The sequence below is a fragment of the Catharus ustulatus genome, chromosome 3 (genome assembly GCF_009819885.2).
Source record: "Catharus ustulatus isolate bCatUst1 chromosome 3, bCatUst1.pri.v2, whole genome shotgun sequence".
Lineage (NCBI taxonomy): Eukaryota > Metazoa > Chordata > Aves > Passeriformes > Turdidae > Catharus > Catharus ustulatus.
In genome coordinates, this window is record NC_046223.1 from 24,269,177 (window position 1) to 24,291,421 (window position 22,245).

The 22,245-nt window shown below is 39.2% G+C and overlaps 1 protein-coding gene across 1 annotated transcript in view; it reads left to right on the top strand.

Moving 5' to 3' along the window:
• Positions 1-22,245, top strand: part of KCNH1 (potassium voltage-gated channel subfamily H member 1) — a 173,505-nt gene that overhangs the window by 22,978 nt on the left and 128,282 nt on the right. Inside the window, exons 5-6 of the mRNA XM_033055360.2 lie at positions 6,974-7,092; positions 14,297-14,689. Coding sequence (XP_032911251.1) covers positions 6,974-7,092; positions 14,297-14,689 — 512 coding nt within the window. The remainder of the gene's footprint in view (positions 1-6,973; positions 7,093-14,296; positions 14,690-22,245) is intronic.

Below are 22,245 nucleotides of genomic sequence, written 5' to 3' on the forward strand. Positions count from 1 at the left end.
AGCACTGCAGTGTTCTGCTCTTAACTCCTTGCTGAGCTACAGCCTGGAAACTTGGAAGCAAACTCAGCTGTGACAGCAGCATAAACTTTCCCTCAGGTTCAGATCCCGTCAGAAATAGACTTTTTGTACCCTATGGAGAATTACAGAGACTTGCATTCTCTGGGGTAAAAAAGGATGTAAGTTCTCCTGTTGTTTGCATTTTTGTAGTATTTAATAATATTTGTAGTATTAAATTAAACAGGAAACTTGCTGTGAAGATGAACTGATTTACATTTGTTCTCAAAATGTTATTCTTTAAAAACATAGTTTCTCAAAGTGGAAACACCTGTTACAATGAAAAAGGAAGTAGAACCTTGACAAACATACCCTCTTCCAGACTATGTGGGTGATTTTTTTCTCTTGTTAATGCTATTTGTTTGGCTCCTTATTGCTTTAATAAAACTAAAAAAAACAGCTTGTCAGAAAGTTTGAGTCTACTAGTGCCTAGTGGTCCTCACTGTATCCTGATGAGGAGAGACAGCACAGATAAATCAGCATGATGCAGTAAAGCTGGCTCTCATTTATTTGCTGGTAGTGCAGCCCCTTGCTTCATTTAGTCAGTTGATAAGCACGACTTTCTGTCAGGAGTGGTAGCTGTGTCCTTTTGCTTTCACAGGAGTTCCCTAATGTGGTAGAAATAGGCAGTTTGTCCTTCACTTTCAATACAAAGAAACACTTTAACTTTTTTTCCAATACAAGTATGTTGAAGAAAAGGAATGCTAATTTTGTTTTTCTTTTAAAATATTTTTGGATCTTGAAATTATGCTGCTCTTGCAGTGATTATGGTAATTATCAGCAGTTTCACATCTACAGCAGTATAGGCACTAAACCTACACATAAGTGCATGGACTTGCAGAGAAGTGGATGATAAGCAGAATTTGTCCCTCTGGCCCATGGAAACTGGCAAAGTGACTAACAGAGGTTGCAAATAGAACTGATGTATTATTTAGAGGCCACTGATTCACAGCTCTGCACTCCTTCCCTGAGTGCCATGTCTTTATGTACAGAAAGGCTTGTGCACTAAATGTCTTCCAAATATTATTTCTCCTAAAATTAATAAAGTTGCAGAAGTTTCATGCTGGTAAAAGAGTTCTCTGACACTTTATACACGAATCAAGCATGTTATAAATGGAACTGCGCTTTCTGTTTTCATCCTTAATTTATACCTTTTTCTTCCATAATTTACTTGCTGGAGGCTAGCTTTGGAATTTTGTTGTGTGGTACTGGATCACACAACAGAATTTGATGCCAACACTTGATGGCTAGATGAGCAATGTCTTGGAAGAGCTGATTTGTCAAACAGAATTTGACATGTGTGTCCATGTCTTTAATGTTAGATCTCTTTGTGCAATTGTATACTGGGAGAGAGGGAAGAAAAGGCAGGTATGGGGTATTAGATAATCATCTCTAGTAGGCTCTGAGATTCACTGAGTGGAAAAATGTTTCTGGAAGATCTAAAAAAGGTAAAATTGTACTAGCTTGTTCTAAGAATCATTAACACACACGAGCTCTGAAGAAGGGGCATATTATTTTGCTGTGTATAATGTTACACAGGAACTTCATGACATGCTTTCGAAAGAAGGCAGTTTTCTTAGGAATATTTATCATATTCTCAACCCAAATGAACTCTCAATCTAAAAAAACTAAAACTGTGAAATGAAAACTGATTGCTAAATCAATTCTTTTTCCTTCTTTCACCTTCAGTCAGCTTAGCAAGTACTTTTCTTTTACTGTGTTTGTATGTGTAGTTTCCTATGCTTGTGAGTACTTAATATGTAATGGGTTGCCTGTAGATGCCAATATGTTAATAAAATGTGCTATTTGCACATTTGCAGAATGTTACAGTTTAAAGTATTTAAGATTTTCAAAATCAGTGCCTGTATGTCTATGTAGAGAAAAACATTAAATCAATCATGTACTTGTATTACATAAAGAGCAACTAATCTGTCAGGCTAAGCCTGCTTAGCTGTGGTATATCTTGGTTTTCTATCACCTGCTGGCAATTTCAAGCCTGATTGTTCAGCTGCAAATGATGCAGCTCCTTGAGTGAAAAGTGTAGAGCTGTAATGGCAGGTGTTTGACTACACAAAGATGAATAGGCATCTTTCATCTGAAGGTGACTCAGAGGGATAGAAGGTCCCTGTACCATTTTTCATGCTAAATTTTTAAAATTGATTAATTATGTCACACATTGGAATAGATGAAACAAGAAAGTCACATAAAAAACCAGACTTCTCATTGTAGCCTTTGTTAATTGATTCAGATAATTTAGAAGATGTTTATTTTATGACTTCCATGGAAGGTAAGTAAGCTTGCTTTTAAGTGCAGCAGCTTTAAAAATAGTGAGCTCTAAATAAAACCACTTAAAAATAGCGTGTCAGTGGTGTTGATAATATTTTAAAACAACCTCTTTCCACTTTTTCCCGTTTGCTTGCCCCTTGGAAAAAATCAAGGAAACGAGGTTTGCTTGAATAGAGGAAGGCAAAATCAAGCTATAGCATAGCTAAATTTGGCTTGTCAAGTAGTAGGTCACCTTCTTAGCTGAATTTTAAAGTATATACTATATTTGGAATTAATGCATTTTGTCTGTATATGTCTCTCCTGGTTTGAGATCTAACACACCAAGTATGAGATGCTTGAGAATCGTGTATAAAGTGGAATGCATCACTTTATGCGAAACAATTATTTGTGCAGACAAATAGAAACTGTGCTTGCACTCTGAGCAGCTTGTAAGAAGTTTGCCTGAACAGATTTGGAATGTATGAATACAAGGTGAACATATCTAGAAGCATCTATGCTGTCTCATAAGAATTTGAAAACTAAGCTTTGGATCCTAACTTTCATTTTAGATATTTTATTTTTATACAAAGAAGTAGTCAAATTCAACATCACTAAATCAAGCAGTGAATGGTTGTTATCCTCCAAGATGATGTAGCCTTCTGTGCTTTGTAGCAATCATCAGTTGCCATCTCCTCTGCAGAAGGAGTTTATTTCATTTTGCAGCTAAGCCATCCTTTGCATAACAAACAGAAGTACAGACACAAAAAATATTTTGTTTGTCTCCTTCATCTTAATTCAGGGAAAAATTCACATTTCTTTTCTTTCCCCCTTTTTGTTTCTGGGATTTTTTTTTGGTTTTTTGGGGTTTTTTTTAGGATTTTTGGTTCTGTTTTTAAAGATGTATTTATATGAACAGAGCCAGTGTTTGAAATATTTTGATTAAGATATATTCTGCTTTCATCTGGATGAAATGTTTTCTTAAAAAGAGGAAACAAATGAAAGGGAAGTAGTGAGTATATTAAAAAACTTTGGTATGCTTTCCCAGCCCAGATGGAAAAATAATACTGTTTTAGTCATGAGGTTTCAAAGAGAAGGAGCACTGCAGAGAAGCTGGATGGATGTAAACAAGGATCTTTCATGTGTGACAATACAAAGGTAGCTTGAGTGGAGGCAAGAACTGCTGGAATCTTGATTTATTCACATTTACACAGTTGTGTGAACAGCAGACCTGTGGACAACAGCTTCTTGTGCTGACTCTAGGAATCGTATAAGTCACGGATCAGCAATGTGGTAACAAGAGTTCTGTAACTGCCACAGTTCCCAGTGTTTGAATTCTCAAGTTAACAGGAATGAATTGAGAAGAGTGGTAGGAGACAAATAGCTACCTACAAATAAACAATAAAAGCTGTTGTGCTTGAGTATCAACTTACTTAAAAATACAGAAAATTGGCTTCTTCAACTTAAGGCCATTGTTAAATGAAACTTCATGCTTTAAAGAAGAAAAGTTTTGATGAGTTAAATGCCACAGCACAAAAGTATATTTCAATGCCATATTTCCACGTGAAACAAATCTCAGGGGACTGCTTTTGTAATCATCTTGTCTTGGGTATTATCAGAAGCAATTTCTATTTACCCTTTTTTCAGAAAAAATGGTGGAAAACTGAAAGAGCATTGTGGAATGCAGGAGTGCTGAAATCAGTGCTGTTAATCTTGAAGGCTTTCCATCCTTTTGAAGCTGGAAATGTTTTAATGTCATTGTGTTGCTTTGTCTGTGCATGATATTTTCTGCAGAACTGAGAGAAGAGACCAAACTGATTAAAATGGGTTAGCATCAGATGGGGAACAGGCAAGCACTACCATGGGGTGGTATCCAGCTTTATGTTTGGTTCCTGAATTTCAAGCTGTCTTCTGTGTGAGCTTATCTTGTTTGAGGAATATATATGCCTGTATTAGAATCACCTGGGATCATTAGATTTTAAATTTAATTTATATTTTATCTGTTTCTAGAAGAAAACTATGGATGTAGGACTATGCCAACTGCTTGTGTTGAAAGAGATTAGGAGAAAATACTCCTAATCCATGTCATTTGGTCCCTATGTTTTAGCAGGACTGGCACCAATATATTCTTACACAATTCTGAAGTTTAGTTCCATGCCCTGGAAAGCTCCATGACACTTAAAATTTAGTGTTTGTGTTTGGTCCTATGGCTTAAGTCCATTATTTGACCTGTCTTCGTTGGATAGATAACTGACCTACTGTTGGCTATGTCTCTCCTTAGGATTCTGGAGGAAAAATTGCAATAAATTCAACAGGTACTGTTGTCTTTTCAGGCATTACTGGAGATGTTATCATTCAAAAGGTTTAGTATTGGCATGCTGTTTAATTTTTATTTTCTTTTTCCTATGCCTCAATCTTCAGGTCTAACTGCATGTTGGAGCTGCCATGTTTTTTATCGTTTTCTTTCACAAGAACCAAAACCCCAAAAGGCAATACCAGGAGGAGAGTGTTCTGTTCTAAAGATGAAATTCTTACACATTGCACATTGATTCAGTGCCTGGTTTTAGGCACACCATGGCACAATGGAGTGTGTATCTCCAAGCTGGGCTCCCTGAGTGTGGAGGGTGTGTACTCCCGATTTGTGTCCACACTGCTTTAAAAAGCCAAGCTGAAAAATCCTCCCTCGTGACACAATCTATTGCCTAAAACAGTTATATTGCTTTCAGATCAGAATTTGGAGTAGAGGGTGAGAGCTAATGTTTGTGGAAACAGTTATTTTGTGTACCATTTAGGCACCTGCAAGTGAGATGTTCAACATGTAGGGCAGAGGAGATGCTTGCAGGGGATGCTGAGGAGAGAGGAATAGGTTAAGCTGTACTTACGGACGACTCCTGGGAAGAAGGGGGGCACCCGAATGTGCTCAGCATTCATAGCTACAACTCACGACCCAGAGTTGTCTGGCAGTGCTTTTGTGCAAGAAAACTCAGGTGGGGCGCGTCTTTTTCATCCTCTCTCTGTGTATGTCCGAATGGCCCAAATCATAGAACAATGCCGGGAAGAAAATTCACACTGAAAGTTTGGTTTTGAACCAAATTTCACATCTTCCAGGAGAATGCCCTGCCCATCAATCCGGTTTGAGTTAAAGGAGCTGTCGATGCTGTCTGTCATTAGAAGCGTTTTGCGTGTGGTAAGGGAGGCAGGTTTCGAGTTCCCGGCTGGAGCTGGAGCTCCGTGTTCTGCTGTTTCCCGCGGGGCCGGCGTTCCCGAGCGAGCCCCGCTCGTTCCCTTCAGCACCACGGCCAGCGCCGCAGCGCCCGTCCCGCAGCCGCTCCCTCCGCGCCGGGCGAGCCTTGGAGCGCATCCCCCTCGGGCCGAGCACCTGCCAAGTCCTGCACCGGCCGCCTGAGATGCACTTGAAGCTCACAAAGCCAGCTATTTCCTGGGGTGTGTCAAAGGCAGCTTGGCCAGCAGGTCAAGTGAGATGATTCTCCCGCTCTGCTCCAATCTTATGTGATCACACCTGGAGGACTGTGCTCAGCTCCGAGTTCCCTGTGTAAGAAGGACATGTTGAGCGGGTTCAGAGGAGGGTCACAAAGATGCTCAAAGGGCTGGAGCACCTCTGCTGTGCAGATAGGCTGGGAAAGCTGTGGGTGCTCAGCCTGGAGAGGAGAAGACTGCAAGGACACCTTATATCACCTTTCAGTACCTAAAAAATCTCTACAAGATAGCTGTGTAGGCAGTGTTTTCCAGATTCTCAATATAAACTGCATCTTCAAGGTGCTAGGTGTCCTTAGTTGGAGTAGGAGATGATAGGAGATGAGCTCAAGAGCTCCCAGGTGGTGCTAGCATTTTTCAAGATTGGGACTAAAATCACTGATACTTTCCTTTCAGTCTACCAAAAATATCCAGGCATATACTTTGCCTTTCTGTTATGGCGAAGTACTGCTCATAAAAATTATAGTTGTAGCTAGCTCTTTTGACTATTGTTGAAGGTCTTCTAGTTTGAGGGATATTTGAAATCACTGTAAAAAATATTCTGAATTAAAATTCAGCATATGACGTCTCTGCTAGAAGCTGCTAAATGTTTGAGTTTGAGAAAATCTATTAGTATATTCCCCCTTTTGTTTAGAGAGAGTAAAATTAATGATTTTGTTTTGCTTTTCTGCTCTGCTTTTTATTATCTTATGTATATTTCTCTGCTTATTCCAGATCTATGCTTGATGCATCTGAGGCCAGATTCACTTCTGTTACAGACAACTGTAATTTTCATTGTGCATGACTCTAGCCTTACATCTTGATTAGTCTGGAGTGTCTTCTGCAGTGCTGTGAGATCCAAATCTGATCATTAGATTTAATATGAGATTATTGTATAGTGGTCATTTATCCTTGCAAAATATGCAGTTCGTGTAGCAGTACTTGTGTAGAGTCATTGAATACAAAGTCACAGAAGTCATGGATTTTATTTCTATACCATGCTGACACCTATTTTCTGACTTGCTTTTATCTGGTGCTTGGTTAAATTATCCTCCCTTCTCATCAGTATTAAAGCAGATTGCTCTGTTTTAACGTCTTTTCCTCCCTTTAGTTGTAAGAGGTTTTATGAGGTACACTTGCAGCTGTTTTTGCTAATGTGTCCTATCTTGCATGTTTTCTCAAGGTTGGGGGAAGTTTGCCCGCTTGACCCGTGCCCTCACAAGCAGCAGAGGAGTGCTGCAGCAGCTTGCTCCCAGCGTGCAGAAAGGAGAGAACGTTCACAAGCACTCAAGACTTGCTGAGGTAATTTTTTCTTTCCCCAGGAAGCTGTAAAGAAATTTTTTAGCCTTTGTGGGTATGTCATCTCTGCATGAGCCAAGAACTGTCAGTCCTCCCTGCCCTGGGAATCTGGTACATGTGCTGTGAAATGTGTCCTATAACAGCACAATGCAAACAGGTGTCCCAAAGACTTCATCTAAACTAATTGCAGTGTTGTGTTCCATATCTTAGCAAAGCCTTAGAAAGGTGTTATTAAAATAATTCTTTCTTGTTTAGTTTCCACTCTTCTGAGGATCCTAATAAGAGTAGGATCTTGGATTATCTACTTATGTAAAACTGAGGTGAGAAGAACTCAGTCTAGTACACAATGGAGAATCCACATGGATAATCCATGATATGATTATTCTCTGAATTAATTTATATCTACTTACCTTTCAGTGGGATCCCAACCCTGCATTACCAACTGGTTAAAACCTATGTTTAACTTACTGCTTTTATGGACAGAACAGTTGTAAGATGCCACAAACAGCACTGCAGACAGATTAGGAAAATGAAACCTTGTGGTTTAAGTAGCCTTTCAAAGTTTTGAGGTAAGCTCCAGGCAGAGAAGGCCCCTCAAAGCACTTAGGTTTGAGGGCTTTCACCACGAGGGGGAGAGACTGTCCCAAGTTTCCTGTAACTGTCTCCTGGGCCAGTGGCAGGGTCTCCCTGGTGTAAAAATGGTTTGGGGAGAAGATTGGTGTGGTGTTAATGACAGCACAGCCAGTATAACATGGCAGTCCTGTGTCACTTCCTGCTGTGAATGCCATGGCAGCTATGGCTTTGACAATAATTCTTGATCTTCCTGTGCAGCTGGAGGTGTAAAGTGTTGATGGGTGCCATGAGGTCTCTATATAGTCAGTTATACTATACTCTTTAGTTCCTTTGTATACATCTTCGTTTCTATGCAAACTAAAAATCTCCTGTCTTGTTATCACATATAATGGCAAAATTCCTGCAGACAGGATCTTACCTATTCAGTATTTAATACAGAAGAACTCAAGAAGGGGAAACCAATTTCTGTTGGAAGCAGAGAAGTAACACGGATCATACTAGCACAGGGGAGGGACAGACATTTACATGGATGCCATACTCCAGGAAGACCATGTGATTAGCACATGTCCACCCTGAGGTTGCTTTAGTGTCCTGGAATGTGGAATAGTTTTCCTCCTAATCCTACTCAAGGCTTAATATCAAATAATCCTTTCTTCTCTTTAGATCTCTACCCTTGAATTTGAGTTAATGCTAAAATGTAGGCAGCAAAACCTAAGGCAAAGGTTATTCTGTTTGGCAACAGTCTGGATGTCAGTGACTATATGTTACCAAAACTTTTTGCAAGGCCATGTGCTCAAGAAGCCTTTGCAAGTGTTCTTACTGGCACAGCCAGCTGATTCATTACAAATAATAAAGGGCAAGTGTATAGTGTACATGTCTGAAATTAGTTTCTTTAATTGCTGACTGAATATTGCAGTCATAATTTTACAAAGAACATTAGCCCCAGCTGTGATGTTAGGTAGCTTTTTTTTCCTGCTGTAATTCCATTTAAGTCAATAGAACTACACTAGGGAAAAGAAGAGTGCAGATAATCATACAGACAAGACCACTTTTCTTTATTTGAAGATAGATGGGGTGCCAGGCTTCTTATTCTGCAAAGGTTTCTTGATAATATTGAATATGGGATCTCTAACAGTTCCCTGTTGTATTTTCAAATATATTTTTTTCTTCATCCCTGCAGTAGCCTATCTGAAATTTTAAAATTCATCCTTTTTCTTTTGCTTCTCACTATGACATTTCACATCAATCTTGTTTGCGTGAGAAGGCTCCACGTTTATTGCAGTGTTATTTGTGTTGCTCTTAGTTATTTATCACTTATATATTTGAATGTCTCGGGAGGCTGTTGCATCCTAGAACCTGAGTAGAGCAAGGTGCTGGAGCCTGCCACAACAGTTTACAACTTTTTATTGTTTGTGGAACAGTTTGAGAAAGGTGTTAGTGACAGACTAACAGGCCATGGATAACACAAGCAGTGTCTGTGAAGCTTCAGTCTCCAACTTTCAGCAACAGGCACAGATTTTTTTTAGCCTGACTTCTCTAATAGCAGTCATATGAAAACTCCTCAAATTAATTATGCAATTAACACAAGGGTGTTAGGTAGCTGTGAGACAACATTTTGCAATAGGAGTTGTAAAGCAACTGATGCATTTCTGCTGCTTAATTGCCAAGGAGCTGATTGTAGGGATGGTTCTTCCTGGTCACTGCTGAATGAATACATGTGTCATCTGCACCTATAGTCTCAGCTGATGTGTTCTGCACCTTTGCCAGGTGGTTCTGGGCAAACAAGACTGTGTCAAAATCAAAAAAAATATGATAGTTATGAGAAATAAAAGCAGAGAAATTATAATGGTGCTTAGCAGCACTGCTTAAGAATGGAACCTCTGCCATGTTTTTTTTAACATTGTTTACCAGGAACTTATAACTGCCATTAAAACTGCCAATCAAAATATTGAGGCTTAGCTCCTAGCCCTTAGCTTGGGAGCAATTTGTGTGGGTGCTTGGGAAAACAAAAGCAAGGGAGAGTGAGAGAAAGCAAATAGGTGCAATTGAAAACATGAAAAGGAGAGATTAAGCTGGAAATGAGTGAATGTTTATGTGTTAGCTTTTTTTTTTTGCCCCCCAGTCATACAGTCTAAAAAATAAATAAATAATTGTAACCACTTATGACGCAATTTATGACTCCTGACTTGGGATATAGTCACCATTTTGTAAAGGATTTTAAAAAAGTTGCTGTGTTTAAAAAGGAACACAGTCTTGTAATACCCATGATGAAATTTGGCATTTCTGCTCTTGGAATAAAATTCTCCAGCATTAGAGAGCTATTAAACCACCATGCATCATTACCACAAATAATAAATGCAGATAATAAAGCTGTATTATCTGATGAATAATAAGTAACTGAAATAATAAATTCATTAATAAGTTTCTGAAATAAATATTTCTTTTATTACGATAAAACTGTATAATAGTGAAAAATCTTCCAAAACCAGAGTTGTTTCAATTATTTAGAAAATTGTAGTAATCAAATTGTCCAGTGCAATGAATGGGAGCTCAGCATATTGGTTTATATAGTTGAGTACATTTTCTTCATGATTACTTTAATTTCAGTCTCTTGGGGTTTGTTTTTTTTTTCTTCTCCGGGAGAATTTGCTTTACAGCAGTTTGAATGTGGTTGGTTCATGTGGGTGTGTAACTACACCTGACTGCTTCAGCAAACCTGTCTCAGGTTGGCACTACTCTCCCTAGAGGCTGGAGCGCAGCAGGAGCACCTTGGAATAGGGCAGAGGGTATTTTGCATCGACCTGGGTTTGCTGGACGGTGCAGAGAGACTGGGGTTTATAGCTCTTGATCTCCAAATGACTGAGGGGTAGGGTCTGTGTGGAGAAGGGTGGTGAAGAAATACTCTGTATGTCCTTTGGCATGAAAAGTGGAGAAAGGAGCTCTTGTAACTTCCAGTGCAGTGACCTGACAAAACCTTGAGCTTTAGCACTAAGCTCTGTGGACCTCCTTCCATGGTTTCTGTGCAGTACTGAGCTCTTTTGTTGTGCTTTACAATTAAGGCACATGCTTGTTCTCTGAGGTTATAAAGCTTTGTTGTTGGCATGTTTCTCTTCCTTCAGTGAAACGAAGATTTTGGTGCCTTTGAAAGCTCTTGGCTGGCAGTGCCAGGCGCTGTGAACTTGCCAGTGTGCAAAGCAAGTTGCCTTTGCTGAGAGAGACAGTGTGAGCTGGGGCAGTGCCCTTCTTTCACCTCAGGCTGTGAAATCATCTCTGGCAGTGCCAGCAAGATGGGGTGATTTTACAAAGGTGTATGTTAGTGATGTAGTGAGAGGGAGCCCAGGCAAGAACTTGTCACCTCCAACCCACCCAAAAAGAGGACTTGAGGCACCTCAGGCTTGCTGCAGGTGGCTTTCCCCACCTGGTGAGTGATTGGAATCCCTGTGTCGTTCCTTGATGCCTGTCTCCTGCCCCTCCATTCAGGATCGATGCCCACAGTGCTGGTGCACATCCTTCTGCTGGAGACGAACTAAAGCCATGGCCCCATGTCTCTTTAAATAACCATTGGCAGGTCTTCATCACAGACTCCAGGGGGGTAACAGAAGTTCAAAAGACTTATTAGTAAGGTCCCTAGCTATTCAGATAGTTTAGAGTATGTTTACTTTCTAAATAGAAAGGGAAGGAGATCAATCAGTCATCAGTCCTTTTACTTTCTTGCGCTGTAGCCCTTGAATCTCAAACAAGAAGGAGAGAGTGCTTCGTATTTGGTGATGGCATTTTAAAACACTGAAGCAGCAGTTTATTATCTTAATGAGTTGGAACTAGAAGACTGCTTTTTCTGCTTTCAGTTCAGTTTTACATCCTTGCAGTTCCACTGGCTTTATTTTTATGTTGTTTTCTCTTTACAACAAAATAATGGACACCATCATTTAGCCCCTTCTTTTTGCCAAACAGAGATTGTTCTTGCCTTTTCCCCTATTTGTATATGCAGGTATGCATTAGTATATTTTCCAGTAAATTTAGTTTTGTTAATGCAATACTTCTGCAAATTCTTGGAGTACAAAGAGAGAAGCGTTGACCGAAACGGAGTGCGTTATATAATTTTCAGTCTAGAACTTATGTATGTATAGGTAAGAACCATCTGACAAGAGCAAACAAATTTTTTTTTCAGTTTTTCATGGTTGAGGTTCCTGTGCTGATTAGAATAGTTATCAAAATATCAGACTTATTCATGTAATACCAGGGGCTAAAATAATAAACCGTAGGCCTGTGATTGCAGAAGAAGCAATTATACTTTCCTGCTGCATTTGACGGGTGATCCTGTCTCCCCCCACCAGTAAAATCTGAACATTAGAACTGAAATGCCGCTAAATGAAAAATGTTACTGTGTGATGGAGGTGCTTGGTTTTACTGATCAATTATTCCAGTGAGTGAGTATTGCAGAGGACTCTCCTTACCCAGTGAAGCTTATTTCAGGCTTAGGATCCTGTGTTAGAGCTGCTGCTTGTGCAGAGCCTCATATAAACCAGGAGTAACTCGCTGCTTTCCAAGTGATTCGGGTACAGCTGCAATGTGCGCACAGGAAAGGCAGTAGATATTTGCAATATTGATTTGGGCTAGAGCTTTTGTTGGGAAAAGACATCACAACATCTGTCACTGGGACTGCAAACAAACCTTGAAGGGAATGATGCTCTGGGTAACACACAGACTCAATACACAACCTCTGCCTCTTCCACACCAGTGACTTTTGGGGACTGCATGGGCTGGCCAGTGCCTCCTACAGAGAAGAGAAACTGCATGTGCCTTGTGCTGCTTCCAACTCCTCTCAACACAGGACAGCTTAATTCCCTTTTTTTTTTGGTAGTAGGGAGAACCTACATGAATCAGGGTCAGGATCAATAGAGTACATAATACTTCAGTGAACACATCTGAGTCCTAGTTGGGTCTGCAGGTGAAATGTTCCTTTCTTCTCTTTGCTGTCATTCTAGAAACTCAGTGAAACAAAAATATTGAGTCTTCTTTTTTTTTTTAAATTTATTTTTTTTCAAAATCTTAATGCCTCTGTGGTAAGATGCAGGTCTGTCAGAGCAGGTCATGTTAATTCTCTTCAGCAGAACATACTGTGCTCAAAGTCAGCAGGCTTGCAATTCCCATTCTCATTTACACATGTGTGAGGAACTGTGATCTGGCAGTGTCTGACCCCTGTTGTGTACATGGGTAAGTGATTATGTGAGGTTCAGAGCAGCAGGGAATTTCATCCGAGACTGTTTTGTCCAAGTAGAACTTCTGTAGCTGATTGGTTTCTTTTGTCCCCTTTGGCTGAAACTGTTGGAAAATATCTCACCAGTTCACCAAAAAAAAGATGAAGAAGAAAAAAAAGGCACTCAAAAAAGCCTGCAGATAAAATCCATGTCTAAATAACTGACATAAAAAAAGCTGAGATAAGGAGCATGAAAGGAAGACATCCTTCTATTCTAACTGTGTTTGTCTTATCTTTTCCCAGAGAAAAGCCACTATTTAATTTCCTTCCCTGCTTCCTATTGCTCTGAACTATGTGTAAATAAATGTGAAAAAGGAACTATGCTCCTAAATACTTCTCACAGATTCTGTGAGTTAGGCATTACCAAACACGTTTCACTCAAGCAAGCCTTCATGTTCCTTTCAGTTTTCATTCATAACTCATCCAGGGTAAAATATGCTGTAAAATTTAACTTTATTTGGACGCAGGTTCTTGATGTTGATTTCGCCCTCATGTATATCCATACAGATAAACAAATACGTTCTTATTCATAGGTATATGAAAGAAACTTGAGGTCCTAAAAATTGCATACATGATAACACTGTTTTTGCAGCAGTGGGCAGGGTTCAAAAGGTGTGTGGATGTGGCACTTGGGGACATGGTTTGTTGGAGAACATAGTGGTACTGGGTTAATCGTTGGGCTCAAGAATCTTAGGGGTCTTTTCCAACCTTAATGATTCTATCTTTCTGTGATTCTACCTTTCTGTGATTCTACACCATCAGGTAGTTAACATATTGAACTTCTCTGAATGAAAAGGTGAAGTCCAAAATGAGTTTATTGAGGCTAATAATAGATATCCGTGTGCTTTGGACCTGCACAGCCCAGAGAAGAGGAAGAAAGGCCTGAAAGAAGCAATCTATTCATGATAGATTGTAGAATGAGATTATTTCAGACACGGTGTAGTGAAGAGTTAAATAACCAATATTGAAAAAAATGTGGTCCAGTGGTCCTGCTGCTGGACTGGAACTCAGTTGTGTATTGTTCCTGGATTTGCCATCAGTTTCTACTCAGACCAGCCTTCCTGCCTGTTCTTGCCCATCGTTTTTCTGTCTTGTCTGTCTAGATAGCTAAAAGGGTTCTCTCTTTCTCTTGGACACTCCACAGGTTAGTGTCAAAAAATAATTAATGGCATTAAAAGAAACAACTGTTCTTAGTTTGATGCTGATTTGTGTAACAGAATGCATTTCTTGCCTCGCTTACCATTTGGTGATGATAAAAGGAGTTAATGGACATGAATTTTTATGAGCTGTTGTACTGAGCTTGAGAATCTACAGCGTGAAAAATACCATGAAAAACTTAAGCATGTTTTTTTTCCTCTCAAATCTCTCTGACTACAGGTACTGCAGCTGGGTTCTGAAATCCTCCCACAGTACAAACAAGAGGCACCAAAGACTCCACCGCATATAATTTTGCATTATTGTGTATTCAAGACTACCTGGGACTGGATCATCTTGATATTAACCTTCTACACTGCAATTTTGGTCCCTTACAATGTCTCCTTTAAAACCAAACAGAACAACGTGGCATGGCTGGTAGTTGACAGCATTGTAGATGTCATTTTTCTGGTGGACATTGTGCTTAATTTCCACACCACCTTTGTGGGGCCGGCGGGAGAGGTGATCTCTGACCCCAAGCTGATTCGCATGAATTACTTGAAGACCTGGTTTGTGATTGACCTGCTCTCCTGCCTGCCATATGATGTCATCAATGCATTTGAAAATGTTGATGAGGTCAGTACACCACTTCCATCCATTAATTATTACTCGGTGGTTGCAGGGGGAGGTGTGGGGCAGAGGAAAGAAATTTATGGTTTTAAATTTATTGAATTACTGTATATATGTCTCTGATAGCCACCCACAGAATGCACAAAAGTTCGCTTATGAGTCCTAGCCAGAAGGCTCATTCTTTAATTGCTGCTGTAGTTTTTGGTGTTAAAAATCCATGTTTATTTTCCTTCTTTCTGCATCCTCAGGGTTCAGGACAGGTAGAGGCAGACAGCAGCACCTTTGTACAGCACTGAGGAAAACTGCTCCATCTGACTTACCAGGAATAGTTTGGGCTGTGTGTCCCCCTTCTTGGGGAAGGCTGCTTGCTTTCACTGATGATTGATCAGGGTAGTTCTGCTAATGCAAATTCTTCACAGGAACAATTGGGAAGTAAAATACACATTTATCAGCTGCTTCTAGTACACTATAGCAGGTGGCAAAGAGGCAGGCAGTGACTCACTGAATTGTCTTAGAGCGCTAGAAAGCACCTGCTGATCTGTGCAGCATTGTTTGGCAGCAGTATTTTTAGAGGAAGGTGAATTGAATTGAAGATCCTTGTTTGGTAATTTCATAATTAAATGAAAGGGTAGGGAGAAATCTGGAAATCTAGGCTCTTCCTTAGTTCTTCATTTCTCTGGGAGTAGATCACAATCCAGCAAAAGAACTAACATTTAGACACTTGAATGCAAAAAACTAGTATGTTTTAACTGCTTGGTTTTTTGGATAAGTCTACCAAGAAAATATTCCTAAGGTAAATCCATTAAAGTTCCATGCCTAAAGAGTTCAGAGAGTTAATGAATTTTTAATAAAATCTCAAAGAGGATTCCAGCAGTCTGCTTTCTGGTTACACGATATAAAAACATCAACTAGTTATGTGTCTGAGGTTATTTGTGACACATGCTAAAGCTATAAGATGCAGAATCACAGAATCACAGGATGGCTGCCTTGAAAAGGATCTCTAGAGATCATCTAGTCCAGCCCGGAGAACAGCTTAGCTATCAAAATAAAACTATGCCAAGTGAAATATAGGCAAAAACAAACCCTAGTACTTTTTTAAAATTCCACTATTTTTTATAAAATTTAAAGTGGTTTTCTCAATGATGTGAGGACAGGTAGGCAAACTATTAAATGCAGTGGAAAAAATGTGATATTATTTGATGTTTAATTCCCTAGAGAAGTTTTCATTTTATATCAAGCTACAGACTGAAATAACACAAATTAGATCAAACAAAAAAGCCTTCTGAGACCTGTCCTTAAGTATTTGTTTGTCATATTAAAGTCCCAGACTGCAGATTATTCTTCAGGGCTTTCACATATTACTTTGCTGTGACACTGATAGAGTGATGGAAGGAGTGGCCATATGTCAGTTTCTGACATTTAGACAGAAAGAATAAAAATAATTTTAAAAAATTAAAAATAAAACAAGAGACAAAAAAAACCCGAAAAAACCAACAAAAACCAACAAACCAGGAAGGAAGCTTTTCTCACCCACAGCAGATAGAAGCAACCTGGTGAAGATTTTGCTGAAGGAGCACTTTTTGACTTTAGACTGGTGATGTGACCTACAGAACATCCCTGAGGAAAATGTCTGTATCAGTGGCTGTGACAGCTGTCGAACTAAGCACAGATGATTTTGGACTCAAGGCAGCAATTCTGCAGAGAAATTCTTGCGTGAGTTTGTATTTCTGCAGGTTCTTCATCTCAGTGTAGCCTTGTAGCAATGAGAAGCTGATTGGTACTTCAGTTTTCCCCTGGCTCTTCAAAACTCTCCTTAATCAGTATAGCAGTGTTGGTTTTAGTTATTCTACTATTGTGCCTGAGGTAAAAAAAAAAAAAAAAATCAAGATTTTTCTTGATGCTGTCCTTTCAAGACTGTTCATCTGCATTTCCCATAGTGGGTTCTGACATTTGGTTGGGATAAATCATTGTAGAATCATTGGAGCAGAGTTTCCACTGGTGTAAATTGCCATGCTTCTACTGAGGGCTCATAGCCTGGTTTATGGGACCTGAGGGGTTTTGCCAGCAATGCCAGCGGAATAACACAGTGCATATTAGGAGGGGGTTTGGGACAGTGTATGGTGATCACTGTTTCAAGAGCTGCCTGTAGAGAGAAAGATAACCTTTTATTAAAGAAGAAAAAAATAAAAGCCACATTCAAGGAATCTTGAAAGCAGAAAATCTTTGCCTTTCATCTTTTTTTCCTGTTGTGTAGAGCATTCCCTTGTGTGTCAACTCCCTTTCTTGCTGGTTTAAATTACCTCTCTCTTGCCCTGATTATACACCATATAATTTTGCAGCTGGATTAAGTCAGGTGCAAGGCTGCCCTGCTCAACATACAAGTAACCAAACTGAACTCTTACCTGTGGGTCACTTCAATTTTGCTAGAGGGAATGCCTTTGGAACCATGGCACTGGAGTCTGTAGCTGCTGCAGGAATTTTTTGTTTTTTTGGAAGTCCTAATGAGAATATTCTTTTAAAAATGACCAGAGATGAAATGATACGCAGTGTTGACAGTGGTGATAAAATGAGATGAAGAATATGAATTGCTATTTTCCTGGCCTGATGTTTTCCATACATGATTTTAGACAAGAGGAAATAGAATCCTTTGTTGAGTCCCTATAATGAAGGAGGACTGGGCCAGGTGGAATCTTGTTTATTTTGCTGTCTGCTGTCATTCTCTCTTAAAAAAATAGGCACTGGAGACTCTGAGAATGTTATGGAGGACCTAAGCTGACAAGTCAATTTATTCTTAAGAATGTTTTAATTACTGTGATGGGGACTAATTGATTTGCAAGGGACACAGGACCTGCAGCACTGAATTAGTAGAAAACTGTATAATAGGGTATTGAGGATTTTTTTGTTGGTGTTGTTTGTTTTTGGATGTTTTGGGACTGTCCTATTACTTATCTCTAGATTAATAGTGAAACCATTTTTGTCATCTCTAAAATGATCCACTAATTCTAATAGGTGAAGCTAGAGTTGATCACTATTTTTGGCAAGCAAATACTAAATTGAAAAAATTCTGGTATTGGATTTTGGTTTTGATTTTGAAGTGGCTTTTTGTTTTGCAATTTACTTCGTTATTCCATTATAAGATACAACAGAAAATATTTTCTTGAAACAAAATTGAGTGTGACTTCTGTGGTTTTCAGACAATTTCAAAATTCTTTGGGTTTGTTGCTGTTTGAAACATTAGTATATTTTCAATTCACATTTTTCAATATAATTGAAATTCCAGTTTCCTCTCTGCATGGTTGAGCATATTTTTGTCCATAAAAATAATTTGAATTCATTAACTATTAATCAATACAACTATTAATAACTAACAATTAATTCAAGAGGCACTTAAGTATGAATAGCCACATTCTACAGATGGAAGAGGAAAGAAAAAAACATTAATGTCTTTGTTCAAGGCCATATAATTATATAAGAGACTGATCTTGAGTGCTGTGCTCAAAGAGACTGTACAGCATTTCATATTCAGACATGAGGAGAATTCAACAAATGAAGAAATGAATAGTTGTAGAGAAATTTCTGTTGTTACCCAACTGCAAGTAAAGTTATAGATGTTTCTCCTGGCTTTTATATATGGGAAGTGAATTATGCAGTTAAATACTAACTATTTTCTTGACCTGACAGAATTTCAACAGAAGAAAATATACCACTGATTGATGAATCAACTTAATGCTAGGCTTGAACTTTCTATTGTTAAGAGAATACATCATGCTGTAATTTAGTCTGAGTAAGAAGAGAAAATATTGGGCTAAAATTTAAACAGCCCTTGAAACATGTGGTGTTAGTCTCTTTCAAATGTGAATGATCAAAATAGCATTTATCAGTAATTCTTTACAGTAATTAGTATTAATCCTTACTTAAGAAAATACCACCTACTTTGGTGGATAATGTTATCTATCTTTTTGTGTTCAGACATCAATCAGTAAATTTAACAAAAACCAGGCTTAAAGAAAATTCCACAATTTTTGCCAAGAACAGTGCAATTTAAGACTTTGAATTCCAAAGCATATTTTTGCAGTGTCAGCTTGAGCAATTTTATACTGTGGTTTTCATCCATAATGCCATAAGATATAATTTATATTGGAAAAAATTTGACTTATTGCATGTGATGCTGTTGTGAAATCTCATGGTAGGAGTGGAATCCAGTCATGTCACCACCATATAAATCTCTGAAATAGGGAGTTTGTAGTAGTAATTGCTATATGTGTTTGAGCAGAGCACTGTGATCAATTGTTGGCTGATACCAAATTGAGAACCATGTATCACTCTATTAGTTGAGGTAGAAGAGAAATAAATGCGTAGTAAAAGATCATCAGGAAAGATGTATTCAGTATAAATGATCTAGTGCTCACTTAAGTGAATGAATAGGAGAGAAGCTAGCATGTAGGCAAAGAAGATTTACAGCTTTGAAAGGCCAAAATTTATGATGATGATGATAAAAAAGTCCCAGAAAAAAATACAATACAGAATAATAGAAGTAAATGAAGATAATTAGTGCTAAGTGAGTGTGGTGTAGCTGGAAAGTAAACAGTGAGTTGAGAGAGGAAAAAATGAATGTGTTGCTGGTCAAATTGTTGGCAACTCTCTGAGGCAGTACTTTTGCAATAGATTAATTTAAACCTTGTTAATGGAATAATCTCTCATGCTAATACAAATTAGCTATTTAGAAATTACTGAAGTGGCTTCACTGGAAAGCATGCAACTTCCCTTTTTTTTTTACCACTGCATGCAATAAGGGGCAAGGGAATAAATTATTATATTTACAGTTTTATGGAATAAACTGGGACCTATAAAGGAAGCTTTTGGGTTAGATGAATTTTGCAAAATGGAAAATAGAATTTTAGAAGTATTTTTAAACTGTAAACAGCTGAGTAATATGAAATCTGTTTGAAACGGTAGTTCACCACTTGTATTTGAGTCTGTCCAATGAGGCAGTGCTGTATTTTGCATGTGAGCCTATTGCTAAATTTAGTAATGAATGAATAATTTTCTATGGCTAATTGAAATTTGAAAGCAATCATAACCTACTTTTTATGTAATGTCTTTAACAAAAAAACCCCAGCTGTGTATCACTGAGTGTGATCCAGGCATAGAGGAAATGTTGGCAAATCCTGGTTCTTGGATGAGATGAAAGTAGATGAGGAGAGATAAGTGAGACCCTGTGGACTGGGTGACACCTACTGGGGCTTCCGGGGAAGGATCAAGCAATTTTTGTGCCCAGGTGGGGCTGGAACATGGGCCTTGGATTGGGGGTGTGATGATGAAGGAGGTCTGCTTGGTTGGATGTCCCTGTGTGAGAAGCCCCTGAGAAACAGGGGAGGTGTGTGCTGGGGGCTGTAACCTGCCCAAAACCCTTGGAGCATGGCTAGGAAGGTCCTTGCTGGGCCTCCTACGTGGTATTTGGAGCTTCAGAAGGAGCTTGGCAGGCTTGAATTGTGGAAAAAGGGACTCCCCTTTTTCCAGTGCAAAGGAAAAGCAGAGGTGGAGGAGGAGGGCTGCTTGTCTGACTCCTGTAAGTTGCCTCTGTTCTGCAGCATGGTCCCAGGGGGCTGTGCCAGGCAGGAATTACTCCTTGGCAGACAGGTAGGTGGAAGGAGTATTTTGGGGAAATGCAAATGGTCTAAAGCAGATTCCTGGGGTAAAGTGCACAGCCAGGATATAAACCAGGTAGGCAAAAGAAGCACTTGCTGTTCAGAGTCCCTTGGGAATTCAAGTGAGGGTGTCTCTCTTCTTTGTCTGCATTGTTCCACATCTCCTCACATCACCCCACCCCCCCTTTTTTTTCCCAACAAATATGAGTTTTTCTGTCTTTGTTCTTTAAAAACCCAAGCTCCATGCTACCCATCACATGCCATTTTTATGCTACCCTGTGAAGGGGCAGGCTCTCTTTTCCCCTAAAATCCTCAGGTTTCCAAATGGTGTTGATGTATATAGGCACTCCAGAGCTCTTATGCCTTGGAAGGCATTCAGGGTTAAATTCTCTCCTATGCTGTAAGCCTGTTACTGGCGTTGAGTTTATTTTAATTCTTCTACCTTCCCTGGTATTACCCAGGCTCATACACCTTGGTGGCTCAGAGACATCTGCTGCTGATGGATAGCCCCTACCAAAAGAGAATTCCAGAGCAGGATGTGTTGCTGTGTCCCTGCCTGGTGTTGACCTTTGTAGGTTTTACTGAGGCTGTCGAGGCACCAATTGACTCCCCTTCTTCTGCACTCCAAATGTTCAGATTAGTCTTCTTGCTAAGTCACAGATAAGTAAGGGTGTTATTGAATTTCTGGGCTACTTCTTCGTAGCTTTGAAAGGCCAGACATGATCTATCATTCTGTTAAAGAGAGAATAGTAGTCTACATAAGCTATTCAATCTGAATCAGGCTAAAAGAATTACAATGCTGAATTACATTTTGAGTGATAATGTATGGTGATTGCCTTTGTCCAAGAAGGAGAGCTAATTGAATATATTAGATTCTGAATTATTACAAAAAGCTGCTGTTAGAGTGAGGCTTACACTGTGTATAAAGGGAGGCATGTTCCAGAGACAGGGATAAGTTACTCTCCTCTTCTCCCCCCATTCAGCACACTTGTATGGGTCTGAGGCACAAAGTCAGATGAGATGACAAAGGATATTTGTTTGACTAGCTAAGTGGTTGCTCTGCAGTCTATTTCATGTTAGGGATGGAATTAGAATTGGGAAGGTGAAGAGGTATTAGATGCCAGTAACACTAAGTCTTATTTGGGTGTTTTGCCTCTTTGAGGGAAGTAAAAGGCTTCTGGAACTGGCTGTTGCTTTGAATTGGAAGCATTGGAAAGCAGATTGTTGTCTATAGTTTTAGGTTAATTATGTGTTATTTTCATTCTTGTTCTTCCTCATAAAGCAAAAGGAAAATAAAGTTTGTCTCCTGTTTTTTTGTTTTTTTTTTTTTTTTCTCTGAGTGCACATGCATGCACGTAAGGCAGGCGTGGACATAGTTCTACAAATGAAAAATCAGCCTTCCCTTGTGCTCTTATACATGAATTATTGCTGTTTCTCCCCCAGTTCTAACCAAGCTCACAGATGTCTGGCTAAAATAAGCTTCAGGAGTCTAGAGATCTGTTTTCTTCAGTGCTGAAAACCACAGCAATATCCAGAGGGCTTAGATATTGATTTTGACCTGTGCACATAAAACTATCTCATCTCTTGGTTGCTAAATATGGCAAACTGTAGGAAAGGTCATGTTCTCAGACCTAATTAAGAAAATCAGAGGAGACAAATGATGGAAATGTGTAGTCCTAATGATGACCTGACAGGGCTGCCAGGCTACTGCAGATAGGCAGAGCCAGGTTGTGGCATGGACTTCAAATGAAGTGTCAAGAAAGAAGGCAGTGCTTTTCTCTCGCCTCACAGTTGTGATAAATTTGGTTCATTGCCTCCCCTTTTGGAATAAATAATTTATATTTTTTGGTCTGTTTCATTCTCTTTCTTTTAATGGTTAGCTTTTAGTCTCCTGCATCTCCCTTTAATTGAGAT